Below are 16,022 nucleotides of genomic sequence, written 5' to 3'. Positions count from 1 at the left end.
CTGATCAGTAAAGAAATCTGTTCTTGAATTAAATCCATCATGTTTAATGCATCCCACAAATCAACAGCAATGCGACTAATATAAAACTTTCAGAACGGTTCCAAAATGGATCAGACATGACCCAGCTTTCTCAAGCTCCAGATTAACCATAAAATACAATAATTAGTATGTATCACCAGCATCTGTATTTTGCAGTGATCCATCTTTTAAGACTTACTTCCTCTTCTAAGAGCAGGAGATGCTGGACACTCATATTATTATATACACAGGAGACTTTAACTAGGAAAAAGGCAAGAAAATGAGGAATAAAGAGCGACCTAAACTGGAACAACGTAAATGATGTTCCAGACTTGCTCAATGTTTAAATTTATTTCTACTGCCACAGAAAACCCTAAAGCTATGTCTACACTGCAATGTAAACCCAGGGTTCAAACTCAGGCTCAAGCCTAACCCCCCTTTCATCCACACACAAATCATGCTAAAACCAGAGCTCGGACTCAGGGTTCCAAGACCCCACAGGGATGGAGGGTACGAGCCTAAGTCAAGCCAGAACCCAGGGTTCAAGCCCCATTGCTTTGCAGTGTAGACGCAGCCAAAATGGACTTGTGCTCTGGGAGTCCACCAAAAAGTATCCCACAATCCCACGGGCCGACTTTCTTTGTCCTTTAAACAGTCAAGTTTATCCATACTGCACTATGAACAAAGGGGGAAAGCAGCCACAAGTTCAGAGGGCACTAGGAAATCTGGGATATGCATAGTTGGACTTGGGCCAGTATAACGCAGTGTTTGTTAACCTAAGGTTTGAGCATCCACACGAATATGTAAGCCCCAGGTTAACAAACCAGGGTCTGCTAATTTGACTTCTACTAACCCTGGGTTTACATTGTGGCATATACATCCCCAAATCTCGTATCAATACTTAATTTGTGAACACTGTTAAGATGAAACATTTAAGAGTGTGTGAGAAAACATAATCCTTAAATTGATTCTGTTCCATACATTCCACTCTTCATGATTTGTTGAGTTCATTTTCTTACATAAAGCATCTGGTTTTTGAGTGTGTTTTTAAAAAGACAAAATGTGGAGTGGGCAAATATCAGCTACAACTGATGGCCAAACTCACGTTCATTAATGTTAGAACAAATCTGAAAAAGTTTCCAAGGCCAAAAGGCTCATATACTGAACCAGTACAGCGCAGAGGCTCTACCACAGTGGAGTTCTCATGCTTTACTATAATATACATTAAAAAAAATGCTAAAAATTTACTGTGACGTATCAGGGCACAATCCAGGCTAGTGTGGGGGGAGGGGCATGTCACCCCTGCCCTGCAACCTTGGGTGCCTTACAATTAAGGGTAAAATTATGTCATAGGGGTTACGAAAGTCATGGAATCCATGACTTCCAGCGACCACCGTGCTGCTGGCAGCAGGAGACCCCACAGCAGCCCATCCTCTATGGGCAGCAGAGGACCCTCTGCCCAGCAGCTGTGGGTGGCGGGACTCACCACAACTGACCAACCACTGCCATTGGCAGCAACCCCTGAGCTGCCCAGTTACTACTGTTAGCAGGGGTCCCCCCTGCAGCAGCTCAGCCACCGCGACCAGCTGGAGCCCCCCCCTGTAGCTTCCGGCCGCTGGCAGCAGCGGAACCCTGGAGCTGATATGGGGCCACAGGCCAGGGGGGGTGGAGGGAGGGCACGCAGCTCCCAGCCTCCAGCCGGCAGCAGCAGAGGAACCCCAGGGCTGCTCAGCCCACCCCCAAGGCTCCCCAGCCTCCGTCGCTGGCAGGAGCCCCCCCCCCCCCCCCGCCACAGCTCCTCTGCCACAGCGGGCAGCAGGGGAATTCCCCCGTCCCCACCCCGCAGCTCCCAGCACTGGGCAACGGAGTCCTTGCAGCTCTCAGGTGCTGCAGCGGGGAGGGGGCAGGGTGCTGGACCCTCCTCCCTCCCCATTTTGTCAGGGATGTTTTAGTAAAAGTCAGGGACAGGTCACAGCTCCTGTGATTTTTTGTTTATTGTCCGTGACCTGTCCCTGACTTTTACTAAAAATATCCATGACAAAAATCGTAGCCTTACTTACAATGCCTTGCTATCGTAGCTCCCACCTGGGCCACTCAGCCATCCAGCAGGCAAGCTACATACTGAGTGTCTGTGCATAACTGAAGTCTGCCAGCTACACCTGGCTCTCACCAGCCTTGGTTGTACTGCAGGGTGACTCCAACACACCCACAGTCCCAGATCATCCCCCAGAAATGACTGTCCTGCATTGCCCCACCGTCTCCAGGACAGTACAAATATAGTTAATCTATTATTCCTTTAAAGGAATCATGTGCCATCTTATTACCTTAAATAGTTACCCAGACCCTCCAACCTAAACACACTGGATTATATTAAACAGTAAAACTACAAAGAAGTAATGAGGCATAAAAGTCAGTAATGGTTACAATAAAGATAAAATACTTACTTGCTTCTACTTAAGAAACTAACATAGTTGCAAAGAAAAAAAAAAAACTTTCTAACCACATGCTTCCAACAAGATTACTGACCAAATTCTTCAGGTCAGGACCACCACTACCACCCCACCCCTCACCCTCCAGAGTCCAAAGGCTGTTTTCTTTTGCCTTTTTAGGTGTGGTGCCAGAGAATTACAGTGAAAGAGAGGAAGATGTCTTGGAGCGTCTGCCCCTTCTTTTATTGTCCTGTTCTCCTTTGAGAAGCATTTCCAGATGGAAGCAAGGTGACAGGCAATCCAGTGAAGAAAAGAATGCTTTTTTGCTAAGATGTAGATTTTTGTCCTTACCCCCTTCCTTGCCAAAGAAAGGTCACTTAGCAGGTAATGGTTCATCAGCCTTGATGACACCTGACTGGCATCCGCTTCCCTTTGTCTGTGAGGAATTGATTTAGCCACTCCCCAAACATTTGGGAAACCTACTTCAGTCATGATTTCAGCTTATGTTCATAACTTCACATATAATGTTGCTATATGCATTTTGCCATATTATTGATCAGCAAGTTATGGATTTTTAAACAATACCTTATAAGGCATACCTTGCACAAACATTGTCCCAATAGTGTAGGGTGTATATAGGGATGTAGATGTACAGGGATATATTCAGTCACACTTACCCTTACAGATTTCATGCAGCCAAAAAATGTTCTGCTCAGCTCTACTGGAAAAAGTGCAGAAAACAAGGCTGGGCCACCAATATGCTGATGACTCCTTTCCTATTGCGGGTGTCAGTATCACAACCACACTACTACTAGTCTTCTGTGATTCTTTTCAACCAAATGTTATCTGTGGTTTCTTGCTATCGAATTGACAGCCAAACAAGCAACACCAAGGTCTTTCCAACTATGGACAGGCATGACGAGGGCACATAATACTCACCCTCTGTCAACATCTGTTTCAAGAAAGATTGTTTAAAGAAGCTCCAAGTCAACCTAGCCTCTTTCCAGTCTACCACAGTCTGCAAGAAAGAAATACGTACTGTGATTTAACCATTGGAGTTGATTTTGAGAATCAGAATTGCAAGATAATATGTGAATACACTGCTTAATCCCCATTGGAGGGGGGCCATGCCGTGGCTTCTGGGAGCCGCGTACAGTGGCCCCGACCCTGTTCCCTGGTTGGAGCGCCGGAGTGGGGCAAGCTCCAGACACTGCTCCCCAGCAGGAGCTCGAGGGCCAGGTTAAGACAGCTGGCGGGCTGGATCCAGCCCACAGGCCATAGTTTGCCCACCCCTGGAGTAAGTCGTTCTCAATAAAGTTCTGCCTTGGATGCAACTGGGAAAGGCTGAAAGAAGGGAGAACACAGTGCTGCTGTAGGAGCATTAGTAAGCACGGAGAACATGATTTGATGATCATGCTTCCCATATTTAGGAGCGGGAGAGAATAAGGTCTACATCTAATTGGAAAGGCATGCAAGTGCTCCAAGTCCTAGGAAGCAAACTATTAATATTTAAATGCCTCTCTAGTTAAGAAGGGGATGCCTAGTGCAGTAATTGTGAACAATGAAAGGTTTAATATATTGAGATTTGTGGCCAAATCATCCCTGGTTAACTAAATCACAGCCAAAAGACAAGTTGAAGCAAAGATTCCCACTCTGAGGTCTTATGTTGACAGAGTAGACAAACCTTCCTTTGGTTCCCTTTTGCTTAACTGTGAATGCATTTTTTAAATAGTGATTTATTTAATTCTTGAGATGAGTAACACTATTTCTGTTAACGCTCTAGATTAGAGAGATACAGCGGGTGAAGTAATATCTTTTACTGGACCAACTTCTGTTGGTGAAAGAGCCAAGCTTTTGAGCTTACATAGAGCTCTTCTTCAGCCCAGAGCTGAACAGAAATTGCTCCAATAAAAGATATTACCTCATCCACCTTGTCTCTATAATATCCTGGGACCAACACAGCTACAGTAACATTGCGAACTGCGATCTATATTGTTTACGAGCACTTTTTGTTAGCAGTAACAGATTTAGCTGTGCCTTAGAGCTCATCAGGTGAAGCAGCATGAAATGGTTTGTAATAATCATGACTGACATGAAAAGTTTAGTTAGTGTCTATAGCTCATACTACTGCTCAGATTTACTGGCAGTGCCATTTTAGGCTAAAAGTTAATGGGTGTTATTTTACATTCCATTGACTTCTTGAATACATATGCAGGGTTTAAAGCAAACAAGGCTTTCTACAAAATTTTTCACAGGATGTGCACAAAGTGCAGTCAGCAAAAGGTCACTACTTCACCCTTTTGCATAAAACTGGATGCCAAAACCCCCCAAACCACTGCAACTTACTCTGGCAACTGTAGACTTTTTCCTCCTTCTCTTCCTTTCTTCTGCTTAGTGCCTGCCAAGTTGGCTCATCTGCTTCAGACTCAGCTGCTGCTTTTATGCAAGGCCGTGCTGCCACCACCACTTGGAATATGAGCACCTGCAGCCTCACTGGGGAGACAGGAGCACACACCAACTGCTGAGTCCACCCTCTAAATTGTTGCGATTTTTTCTGATAGCAGGAAGATAGAAGCAGGCATCTGTGCATGCAGGTCTCATGCATGGTGTGGCTAGTAATGGACAGCAGCATCATTTTGGACAGCATTTCGGGGGGTGGGAGGGGAAGACCCAGCAGCTGGTGCAACTTCTGCCTCCCTGCTGAGTCTGCAGCTGTTCATATGCACCAAAGGACAGCAGTGCTGCCTCAAATAAAAACAGCCACTGAGCCTGTAGCAGGTAAGCCACCTTGGGGAGGCAGGTGGACACCGAGCAGGAGACAGGAAGAGAGCATGGAAGAAGTCTGCAGCAGCCAGAGTAAACTGCAGCAGTTCGGGAGTGGACTCAACAGCCAGTTTTATGAGAGGCAAGACTGCCACCACCGCACTGAGCACCAGACCAGTGAGCACATGTGCCCACTTCTGCCTCCCAGCTGTTGGAAAAATTTGGGCATTGGGCTAATTTTGCCCAGTCCATTAAATCACGATTTTCCTCAGGATCCTATCTATGAAGAGAATGGAACATTTTTTGCTGAATAAGGGATTCTGAAAATTTCAGAGTTCAGTATTTTCCAAAAAACATTGGGTAGAAAACTCCCACGGCATAATAGTGAGATTATCATTCCTTTAGGAGAGAAACTAACCTGCTTGGAATTCAATCACAAATGCTCATTCTATTCATTGTTACATGCAGCTACATTCTTATTAAAGGTCTATGCAAAAAACACTAGAAAATATATTTCAGTGAAACAATCCTGCATTGAAGAAATTAACTAATTAATAACTGATCTCATTTCTCACTTCAATAAATAGTGCTTAAGAAGCTTGGGGGAATCAGAGTGTTGACCACAGAGTGAGGTGGTGGCCATGTGTTAAATAGTAATAAAAGCTTTATTAATACAAAGAGAACCATTACAAGAATAATTTACCCAACTTGTTTGTTCTTGCTCAACTGTTTCCTCTGCAAGGAGGCTACATCCTGCAAAGTCACACTTAAGAGGGTATTAGTCAAGTAGTTTCTCCTTATTCGGCAAAACCAAATCTGAAATTCCCTCATTCATGAAAGACTACAATATTAAAAACTTTAAGCTCTGCAATTTACCTGATCTTCAATCAAGTTGGGTAACAGATCTGTCATTCTAGAAACTGGAAAAGATTTCTTTGTTGATTCAGGAGAACCCAAAAACTTCATGAAATACATTACATAGCACAGCACCAGAATACTGGTGTATAAAAGCTGAAAGAAAAGATATAAAACATAATATAAACTACAGATTTAGAACTATATACTAGGATTCCCAGCTAAATAATAATTGGATACCTCACAATTATTCTGAATTGTCAAATAGTAGACTGAGTGAAGGAATAGTTTACAAACAAATGTTCTAAACCAAATTACTACTATCACTAGTCACCTTAACACAAAAATCCCATAACTTTTTTTTTTTTTTTTTTTTTAAATCAGCACATTTTAACATTACTGGCCCCAGTCTGTGTCACTCCACCCTAAAATTGGTTATGCTTGCACTGCAACAAAATATTTTCAGCATGGCTGCAGCTGACCCAGGTCAATTGATTCAGGCTCGCAGGGTTCAGGCTGAAGGGCTAATACTGGGGTGGCCAACCTGTGGCTCCAGAGCCACATGCGGCTCTTCAGAAGTTAATATGTGGCTCCTTGTATAGGTACTGACTCCGGGGCTGGAGCTGCAGGCGCCAACTTTCCAATGTGCCGGGGGGTGCTAACTGCTCAACCCCTGGCTCTGCCACAGGCTCTGCCTCCACTCCACCCCTTCCCGCCCTCTCCCCTGAGCCTGCCATGCCCTTGCTCCTCCCCCTCCACCCCAGAGCCTCCTGCATGCCACGAAATAGCTGATCGGGAGGACAGGGGAGATGCTGATCAGCAGGGCTGCCGGTGGGTGGGAGGTGCTGGGAGCAGGGTGGGGGAGTTGGTGGAGGCTGCTGACGTATTACTGTGGCTCTTTGGCAATGTACATTGGTAAATTCTGGCTCCTTCTCAGGCTCAGGTTGGCCACCCCTGGGCTAAAAAGTGCAGTGTAGATGTTTGGAGCCAAAGCTCTGAGATCCCAGAAGTTTTTCACTGCACTGTTTTCCTCTTCTGTTGTCCAATTCATTTGTCCTAGTTAGTAGATATCTAATTATAAAGCTTTAATTAATTCATAGAATATATTTTATTGATCTGTCCCACAAGCACTTACATAGGGAGAAGAGGTTTATAAATTATTCAAAACAGTTGAAATTTGCAGCCAAATTATACTAATGTCTGTAAAAGGGGGACCTAAATGGAAGGATTGATTGCAACTACAGTGACAGACAGCATTAATATTATGTAACACCACAGGTATGCACTACATTTTGCAGAAAAATTAAAGGCAGGGTATTTGCAATCTAAGGGCCTGATCTTACAAATTCTTACTGTGAAGTAGAGTTTTGCAGGATTAGACCCTAAATTAAAAGGGGTTATGAAGACAAAAATATGTAATTGCTTCAGTTTGTTATGCCCTAAAGTAAGGTGTTCAAGCATGTACTTAACAGAGGAACAGCTGTCTTTCAAATCCTGATTCAGTCCATAGATTATTTCACCATCCACACAACTGCTATGATTATAAATCAGTCTGATGAAGTCTTGGGGGCAGGTCTGTTATGTTCCTACAGTGCCTAGCACAATAGGCTCAGGCCTTTAAATACTTGTTATTTTTCTGTAGTGTGGTAGTGTTTAGTCTGCACAAAGGCTCTCTTAGTTTGGAATACATTCTCAAATCTTAAATGCCAGTTATTAAAGTTTTTACATATAAACATTGATCTATTTGGTCATATTTATCATTGAAATTCTTTGCTTAAGAACTCAAGATCTTATTTCCATATGCATTTCTCTTCTGATCTTTACTACAATAAGGGGAAAAAAAATCAAAACATATTTGTTGAACTGGTACACACATCGTCATCTCCTGTCGCAAACAGCAGGAATTCAAAGTAACAAATTCAATGATTAAGCATACCAATCATTAGCATGTATAAGTGAATTAGAAATAATAAGAGAATAATAAGTGTCCATATTTGGATAATGTGCATGCATACATAAAACCTGATGCGTGTTTCCGTTAGCACTAAACTGGGTCAGTAACAATGCTAAGTGTGTAGTAGACATCAATATACAAGAACAGTATTCTGTACAATATTGCAGAAGCATCTTCCTCTTACTTTCAGAATTAGTTAATTGGCTAAATCCAAGAGGCAGCAGCAAACAGACGTGTGGTGAATCACAAATATACAGTAGAGAACACAGAGAAAAAACTTACCTGAGCCAAAGAAAAAATATAAAGTCCCCATTGTGGATACAGAACTACTAAAATAACTGTCAAAATGCATTTGGAGATTATTGAAAGACTTTCAGCAAGTACCTAAAGAAAAAAAAAGAACACATTCACTGCCAACTGCATCAGCCAGAAGATCTGAAGAGTACACAAACTGCATATTCACTTATTATGTATGTACATTTAAAAACATGTGTTAAATATTAGGTATCAGACTTTCAAGGCCAAAGGGATCTCATCACACTACTCTTTAACTTCATTCAGAGTTATGTGATTAAATACCCCAGTCATCTTTGACTACCTCAATCAAGACTTTCTCCATCATTGTCCAATATATGTATGTACAGTGCTCATTTTACTAACCTTAAGCCTTATAAACAAATGTGCTTGTGCCAAAACCCAGAATGGTTCTCCTAGAAGTTCAACCACTGCAGAAAGACCAAATGCAACTACTCCAACCTTATAGTAGGGAACTGCATTAGGATCAGGAACTTCAAGTAACTGTAGCCAGATCCAGCCCAGGAACAGTGACCAACAAACCCCCAAAGGAACTCTAAAATAAATAAAGTCAAATAAGTTGTTTTTCTGAGTTATAGAGGCGCTTGTCTAAATGGCAAAAAACAAATTAAATTAAGTGATCACATATTGCAAGCAAAAGAGGAAGGAAACGTGCAGTTTTCACTTTGCTATATAAAATTAAAATATTTCAATTGATACTACAGGATACAAGTATTCATATTTAATTTCTTTGTGGTGATTATATTTACATAAATACTTTAAACATTCTAATAGAAAAAGTTCAAACCATTACCACCCACTTTTTAACTGCTCCCCCCCCCCCCAAAAAAAACCCCTGCCCACTGTTGCTGTTGTTTTAAAAAGATCTCTAACAAACTCCTTTAACTTCTTTTTATAGGCCTACCCCACTCAGTGCCTCTTCAAGTGCATCACATAAGAGGCTGCAGACAACTTCCTCACCTCTAGGGGACCACTTGCATGGTTGTAAGACAGACCCTTCTTTCTGAAAAGGCCAGTCTTCAGTAAGGATATAGAAAGACATACTAAATCTTTTAATAAGTTACAAAATACTAATGATGACTGCATTATGCTGCTAATAAAGTAACAGTATAGAAATAGGAGTACAATTTATCTTGCCCTATGATAACCCAGACTGGAAACAAAGCCATAGCAAAAGCCCCTGGAACACACAAATAAGTAGGAAATACTGCTTTCTCTTGGAGATTTAGCATTAACAGTTACAACCACGGCAAATCATCATTACTAGCACAATTTCAATTATGGATGACTACAGTAATTATTTAATACAAATAGAAGCCTTTTTATTTATCTGCTTTACCATATCTGAAATAACTATTTGTAATTAAATTTAAGCAATATGGACAGTAACAAGATTTTTACATCACCTAGTACAACAGCGCCCTGACTGGCTGGTTTCAGCTACTACTGCTATGTAAGTTAAACAATAATAAAATTAATACTAAATAAAGGCTTGTCTACAGGAACACTTTATTCACAACAAGCTGGGGCACACTAAGTGTTCATGTGGACCCTGCTGACACGCACTAACAGTTCCTTAGTGTGCTTTGATCTACTCCCATTTCAAAGCAGGGCCCATAAAGTACACTAAGGAACTGTCAGTGCATGTCAGCAAGGTTCACATGGACACTTTGTGCACAGCAGGCTCGTGATCGGCTAGATTCACAGCCCAGCTTGCCATGAACTAAATGTTTGCATAGACAAACCTGTAGAATCTAACACACTTCGGCTGCTAGGCATTTTGGCTAGACACCTAGTTTTGCGTCTTCCACAGCTGAAAACATAAGCAAACCTCTGATCTTATCTAAACATGGCAGTTTTGTGGGTGAGGGGAGGACAAAGTATTTCTCTGATTTCTCATTCTCCTATTCACACTTCCACTCCAACGTCCTGTACCGGACCTACTAAGCAAAAGCTGTACTCTGCTTCCTCCAGGAGCAGGCAGTTCTAGTACTTAATTAGCCTCTAAAGTAACCGAAGATAGCCGTGCCCTCAGGGCCCACCCACAGTGCTTTTGCAGTGCTCCAAACCCCAAAGAGATTTGGAATCAAGCTCTAGATCCAAACTTGGATCTGCCACATAAATTAAAACCTTCATTTTCGGTTTTACTTCTCCCCACTGGGAGAAGATAGGCAAACACATACGACAGAAGTTAGTCACAAAGCTTAAGGCACTACGAGAAGGCGTTCAGGTACTATGGTGATGAATGCTGTATAAGAACCTCTAGTTCTAATACTTTTGAAGTACATGTTCCTAAATAATCAAATTTTCCCTTGTGTGTATCTTGACTATAGAATTTACTTCCCTAGTATAGCTCCAAAAGAGGCCAAGGCCATGGATACTAAGAGCATAGTATAAACAATAATACTTAACTCAACTCTCATACAGCACTTTTCGTCAGTAGATCTCAAAACACTTTTAACCCCATTTAATCTAATGCCTTGAAACTTTGTCTTGAGGCTGCAACTGAGGAGATCATAATTTGCTACTTCCTGGAACAGTAGTCTAGTTAGGTAAATACATATTTTCGTCTTTATATGTGCTCAGACATCTGGCAATGAATACTTTTATAAACATAAACTGGAATAAATAAGAATCTCAAAAGGAAACTTACGTTAGCCACAAAAGATTAATAGTTTTGGTCCAATTTCGCTTTGTGCTGCCACTCAAACAAGCCCTACGGAATGCCTCTCTGGCTAAGAAAACAACTGTAGAATAAAGCAGTGTTAGCCTAAAGAAAGGAGATAAAAAGATAAAGTGATTCTTTTGAGGGCTTGTCTTCATGTACAGCACTACAGCGGCTAAACTGACGTTTAAAAACTAAACTGACAAAGCCACTTTACCTATAAACATAGTTTAAATACCATGAAGCAAAAACGTATTTCTAATAGATGATCTTATAATAAAAATCGTGCATAATAGAGGGTTGATGAATTTGCCCCCAACGGGGGAAGATGTGGTGTCATGATATAAGGTTTAATACAGATAGAGGCAAATTGTATTTTTTTTCCTCACGTGGTAAATTGTTAACATACAGTTCTCCTGATGGGCAGGAAAAGAATAAGAGTACAGCAGCGTTTTTCAAATGGATGCTCCAACCTTTACCAGGTAAGGTTTAAGCAAGTCCCATGGAAGTTGGAAGGAATACTGTACCCAATTTGCTTAAGATCTGCAAAAACCCACACCAGGTACCTGTATGTTCAACACTGAATATTAAGAACCTAGTAGTCAGTTACTCATTCATAACTTCAAAACTGAACATTATCAAGCTACTCTTATCACAAAATTACAGGCACACCATTGTACAGTTCAAAATTCAGACAGAAATGTTTCTAATGCCACTGGAAACAGTTCTAAACATTTCACTTAGTCATCCTGCTAGTCCATGAGGCAGAAAGCAAAATGGATTGATATACTTCCATTGCTCAGATTTAGAGAATTCCAACAAGCAAACAGCATAAAAAAATCCAAGAAGTACTTTGTTAGAGGTTTTTTTCTGAAGTGTTACTCGCAACATGGGTAAGAATTTGTTTTTAAATACAAGGCATATAATCTTACTTCAAGCCTTTAAAGTGTACTGACACCAGCATCTTCATTATGCTACCATGCACCCACTTTTTAAAAATCTTGCATTATGGAAAGCCTGGGTACTTCATTTGTATTTAGAAAAGGAACAACATGACAAACTTCTATATTGGAATCATTCACCATCAATTCTATTCTTCATTACCTTACATTCACAAGGCCAATCATTTCTTTTGATACATAGCGGAGAGTAAATGCATTTAAGCCAAAAGTAATCACCCGAAACAATATCTGTGAAGAAAACACACAGAATAAGTTGCATTAGATACTTTCAAATATGGACCAATATCAGTCTTAACAAGGAACCAGATCCTGTGCAGAGCCAAGCATCTTCTGAAAGGTACTGAATTCTTTCAGCTCCTCCTGAAGTTGATGAGGATATGTGCTCAACTCAGATGAGATGTCCAGTATCTCACAGGATTAACCCCATGGACAATTATTTTTACTATTTGCTATCTAAATCAATGGGTCTCAACTAGGGTACGATACGTCAACTCATCTACATCATTGTTTCTCAACACGGGGGTTGTGACTCCACAATGGGATCACAGGACAGGTTTAGGGGCACCACAAGTGCAGTGCCAGTGTTAGAGGGTGGCAAGCAGGGCTCTTGCCCAGGGCCCTATGCCACAGGAGGCCTTGAGAAGCTAAATTACATGCTTCAGCCTGGGTGGCAGCACTTGGGCCTCAGACTCCTGAAAGGCACACAGTAGTCTGTAAAGGTTGAGAACCACCCATACAGCATCAATTTACCAAGAAATAATTGAAATTAGAAACAACTCACATGCTAAATGCATTGCTCGTCTGGAAAATAAAAATTACTTATAGGGAACATGGAGGTGCAATGGCACCTTAAGTATACTGTAAGCACAAACTTACTAACCAAGGAAGAAAGCATTTTCTCCGCTTCACAGATGAAGTGGATTGCATAAGATGACTACAGCAGGTCTGTGGCAGAGCTAAAAGACCCTAGTTCTCCTGACTCCTGATCAGTGACCATGATGCTATCTATTTAGCTTTTGTCTTATGTTGCTTAATTGTGTCCTCTCACTAATAACCTATTATGGGACAGGGCACAAGCCTTGAGACTGCCTGCAGAGCAGCTTTGTTTTCATCTGTAACAGACCCAGAAATAAGTAGGAACTCAAAACAGCAGCCAGTGGGCACTGCAGGAAGCCAAGCACAAATGACACAAGAGAGAACCTGCAAAACTCAAGAAGGCGAACCTCAGTTATGAAAATAACCGAGCCAGAGAAAGGGATGGGAATAGGAGAGGACGACTGAACCTAGCTGGTCTCCGTGCGCGGTCAAGTGTCACGACACGCTATGGCGACACGCAGGAGGTTGGCCGCCGGCAGCCCCCGCTCAGAGGAATTCGCTCTTACACCGCAGAGGAGATTCCCTCCTTCCACGACAAGGCGGGGAGCGGGAGCCGCGTCCGCCTGCTCTGGGAGGGGCACGCCGCGGGCGTGGGGGGGCACCCAGCAGAGGAGCCGTGAGGGGGACATGAAGCGTCCGGGTACCTGCAGCAAGGCGCTGGAGGAGGCCAGCCGGGTGGTCTCGCTCAGCACGTCCTGGGAGCCCATGGCTCGCGCCCCCGACGCACCAGGGGGTGACGGAGGCTCAGCACCCGGACCCCCGGCTGCCACGCGTGGGCGCCGCTCTCAGCCTCCGCTGCGGCTCCATCCCGCTCCCAGCCCGGCGTCGGTCTCCCCGGCCGAGAAGCAGGAAGTCATGGCACTGCCGAATTGTCGCGCATCGATCCCGTCAGCCGGGGCGGAGCGTGGGGCTCTGGCCGCGGGGCCGCTTCCTCAGGCCTTCCCCAGCCCAACGCAAGGCGGGGGCAAGGCGAGGCGCCGAGCCACGTCCTCGTTCCAGCCCAAACCCTGACAAGGAGACATCTCCCCCGCCTCCACACACACACACACACAGGCCCGCCCTTTTAGGGGACACGAAGACAAGCGCCCGCCCTAACCATGAGAAGAGACAAGGGGAGCCACACAACTGCCCCCTGCATTATACGGGATAAGAGGGAAACCCTTATACACAACTCCCCATGACCCTTGTAGGGAACAAGAAAAAAACCTCCCAACACACGTCCTAACTCTCAAAGAGAGATGCCAACTCACACCCATCTCTTGCCCGAACTCTCGGGCAGGGGTGGGCAAATTTTTTGGCTCATGAACGTAGGGTTGGGGTGCGGGAGGGAGTGCAGAGTGTGGGAGGGGGCTCAGGTCAGGGGGTTGGGGTGCAGGATGTTCGAGGGGGCTCAGGGCAGAGGGTGCGGCAGGGGGTTGGGGTGCTGGCTCCAGCCCGGCATCGTTTATCTGGAGCGGCTCCTGGGTGGCAGCGGCACGCAGCAGGGCTAAGACAGGCTCCCTGTCTGCCCTAGTCCCGCACCACTCTGGGAAACAACCGGCCCCCGAGGCAGGGCAGGCAAATGGCTCCACGCGCTGCCTTCGCCTGTGGGTACCGCCCCCGAAGCTCCCATTGGTCGCAGTTCCACGTTCCTGGCCAATGGGAGCTGCGGGGGCGGTGCCTGCAGGCAACACACGGAGCACTCTGAACCCCCGCTCCTCCAGGGGCCGCAGGGACTGTGGGTCAGCCGCTTCCGAGAGTGACCCGCGGCCGCAGCTTGTCCTCCTCTGTCTTAGGGGGAAAGGAAAACATTCATATAGGTCCCCCAACCCCTATGGAGTCAAGGCAAACCAGCGCTCCTCCAGACCTTCTAATGGACCAGGAGAGACATCCTTCACAGACATACAGCTCCCCCAAACTCTACCCTTATCTGGAATAAGGAAAGGCAGCTCCCCAAACGCCAACTCTTAAAGGCAGCATAGAGACACCTTTCACACACACTCCTCTCCCTTTGGGTAGATTAGTGTTGTACTTTGATTCTGTCCTGAAGTGAAGACTTTGGCTGTTTGATGAGACACATTCTCACTGATAACTATTTCTAACGTTTCCTCCTGCAGCTGTCTCTGTTAAGAGGTGCACCTGGCAACTATCCAAGAGCTCAGACCCACCAATGTATCACTCAGGCTGATCTCAAAACAGCTGGTTGCCAGTGTAAAGTTCTGAGTCACTTTCACTCAGACACTTAGTTTTTAGATGCCCATTAATGTCAAAATAGATAACTTTTGTGTACTTCACCAAAGCAACAAACAGCCATGGGTATAACTCAACACCTGCTAAGACCCAAATGTAGAATGTAGTGTGACGCAAAGATCCAAAAAAATGAGGAACACACAAATCATGCATGCAGGAAAATTAATTTGTGTTTATTATGTAAATAATTTTTTACAACAAAACTGAAGATACAGAAATTTGTATGGAACATAGGGAACTTTGGGAGTAAAATGAATCATGTTCCTCAAAATGATGGAGATTTGAGATGTATATGGCCACATGCAAATCAAGAGGCTATTCTTAACTGTTTGTGACTCTCCTGTTTCTGTAAACCTGCTGAAGAGAAGTTATTTGCAGTAAATTATATGAAATTACTTCTGTTAAGATGACACCAAAGATGATACAGTCAGCCACTGCGGTGGTTTTCTCTTGGGTTCCTAGCATTAAATGCACTTCCTATATTGCTATCTGTGTCTGCATTTTTAATGTACCTATGTGCATAATTTCTAGGCATTATGTTTCTGTTAATGTTACCTCTCATTCTAACAGCTCTGAGCAGGCTCATTCTCTATTAAATTCTTTTATTGACACCCATCGTTGTAGTATCTGAGTGCTTTGGTTATTTTCTGCAAGAATGTCTTTACATGAAGAGTTGGGTTTTGCTATGTGATAACAATGTGACAAGACCAGACTCTGGCTCATTGTTATCACTGCAGTAAGCATGTACTGAATATGCTCCCTTTTCCAGTGCCAATATTCCAATGGCATGTTCCTGTCACATTAACTGGATTGTGTCCAACTGTACATTGGCACTTCACTATGTTGTGTTCTAACATTGCACAGGGGCAGCAGCAAAATGGTTAACAGTATTTAGGACTCCATTTCAGCCAGATACACATATATAGCCCCTAAGCCAATGAAAGGCTTATGGAGTG

At 43.7% G+C, this 16,022-nt stretch overlaps 1 protein-coding gene across 1 annotated transcript in view; it reads right to left on the bottom strand.

The window, feature by feature from the left end:
* RFT1 (RFT1 glycolipid translocator homolog) overlaps positions 1-13,765 on the bottom strand; it is a 34,227-nt gene extending 20,462 nt beyond the window's left edge. The window contains exons 1-7 of the mRNA XM_074959837.1: positions 13,482-13,765; positions 12,104-12,189; positions 10,988-11,104; positions 8,680-8,869; positions 8,302-8,403; positions 6,087-6,221; positions 3,387-3,465 (exon numbers count right to left, since the gene is read on the bottom strand). Coding sequence (XP_074815938.1) covers positions 3,387-3,465; positions 6,087-6,221; positions 8,302-8,403; positions 8,680-8,869; positions 10,988-11,104; positions 12,104-12,189; positions 13,482-13,544 — 772 coding nt within the window. The 5' untranslated portion in view covers positions 13,545-13,765. The remainder of the gene's footprint in view (positions 1-3,386; positions 3,466-6,086; positions 6,222-8,301; positions 8,404-8,679; positions 8,870-10,987; positions 11,105-12,103; positions 12,190-13,481) is intronic.
* Between the last annotated feature and the right edge of the window lie 2,257 nt (positions 13,766-16,022).

The sequence above is a fragment of the Natator depressus genome, chromosome 7 (assembly GCF_965152275.1).
Source record: "Natator depressus isolate rNatDep1 chromosome 7, rNatDep2.hap1, whole genome shotgun sequence".
In the NCBI taxonomy this organism is placed as follows: domain Eukaryota; kingdom Metazoa; phylum Chordata; order Testudines; family Cheloniidae; genus Natator; species Natator depressus.
The sequence above is the reverse complement of the archived record's forward strand: the minus strand, read 5'-3'. Positions and strand labels throughout refer to the sequence as shown.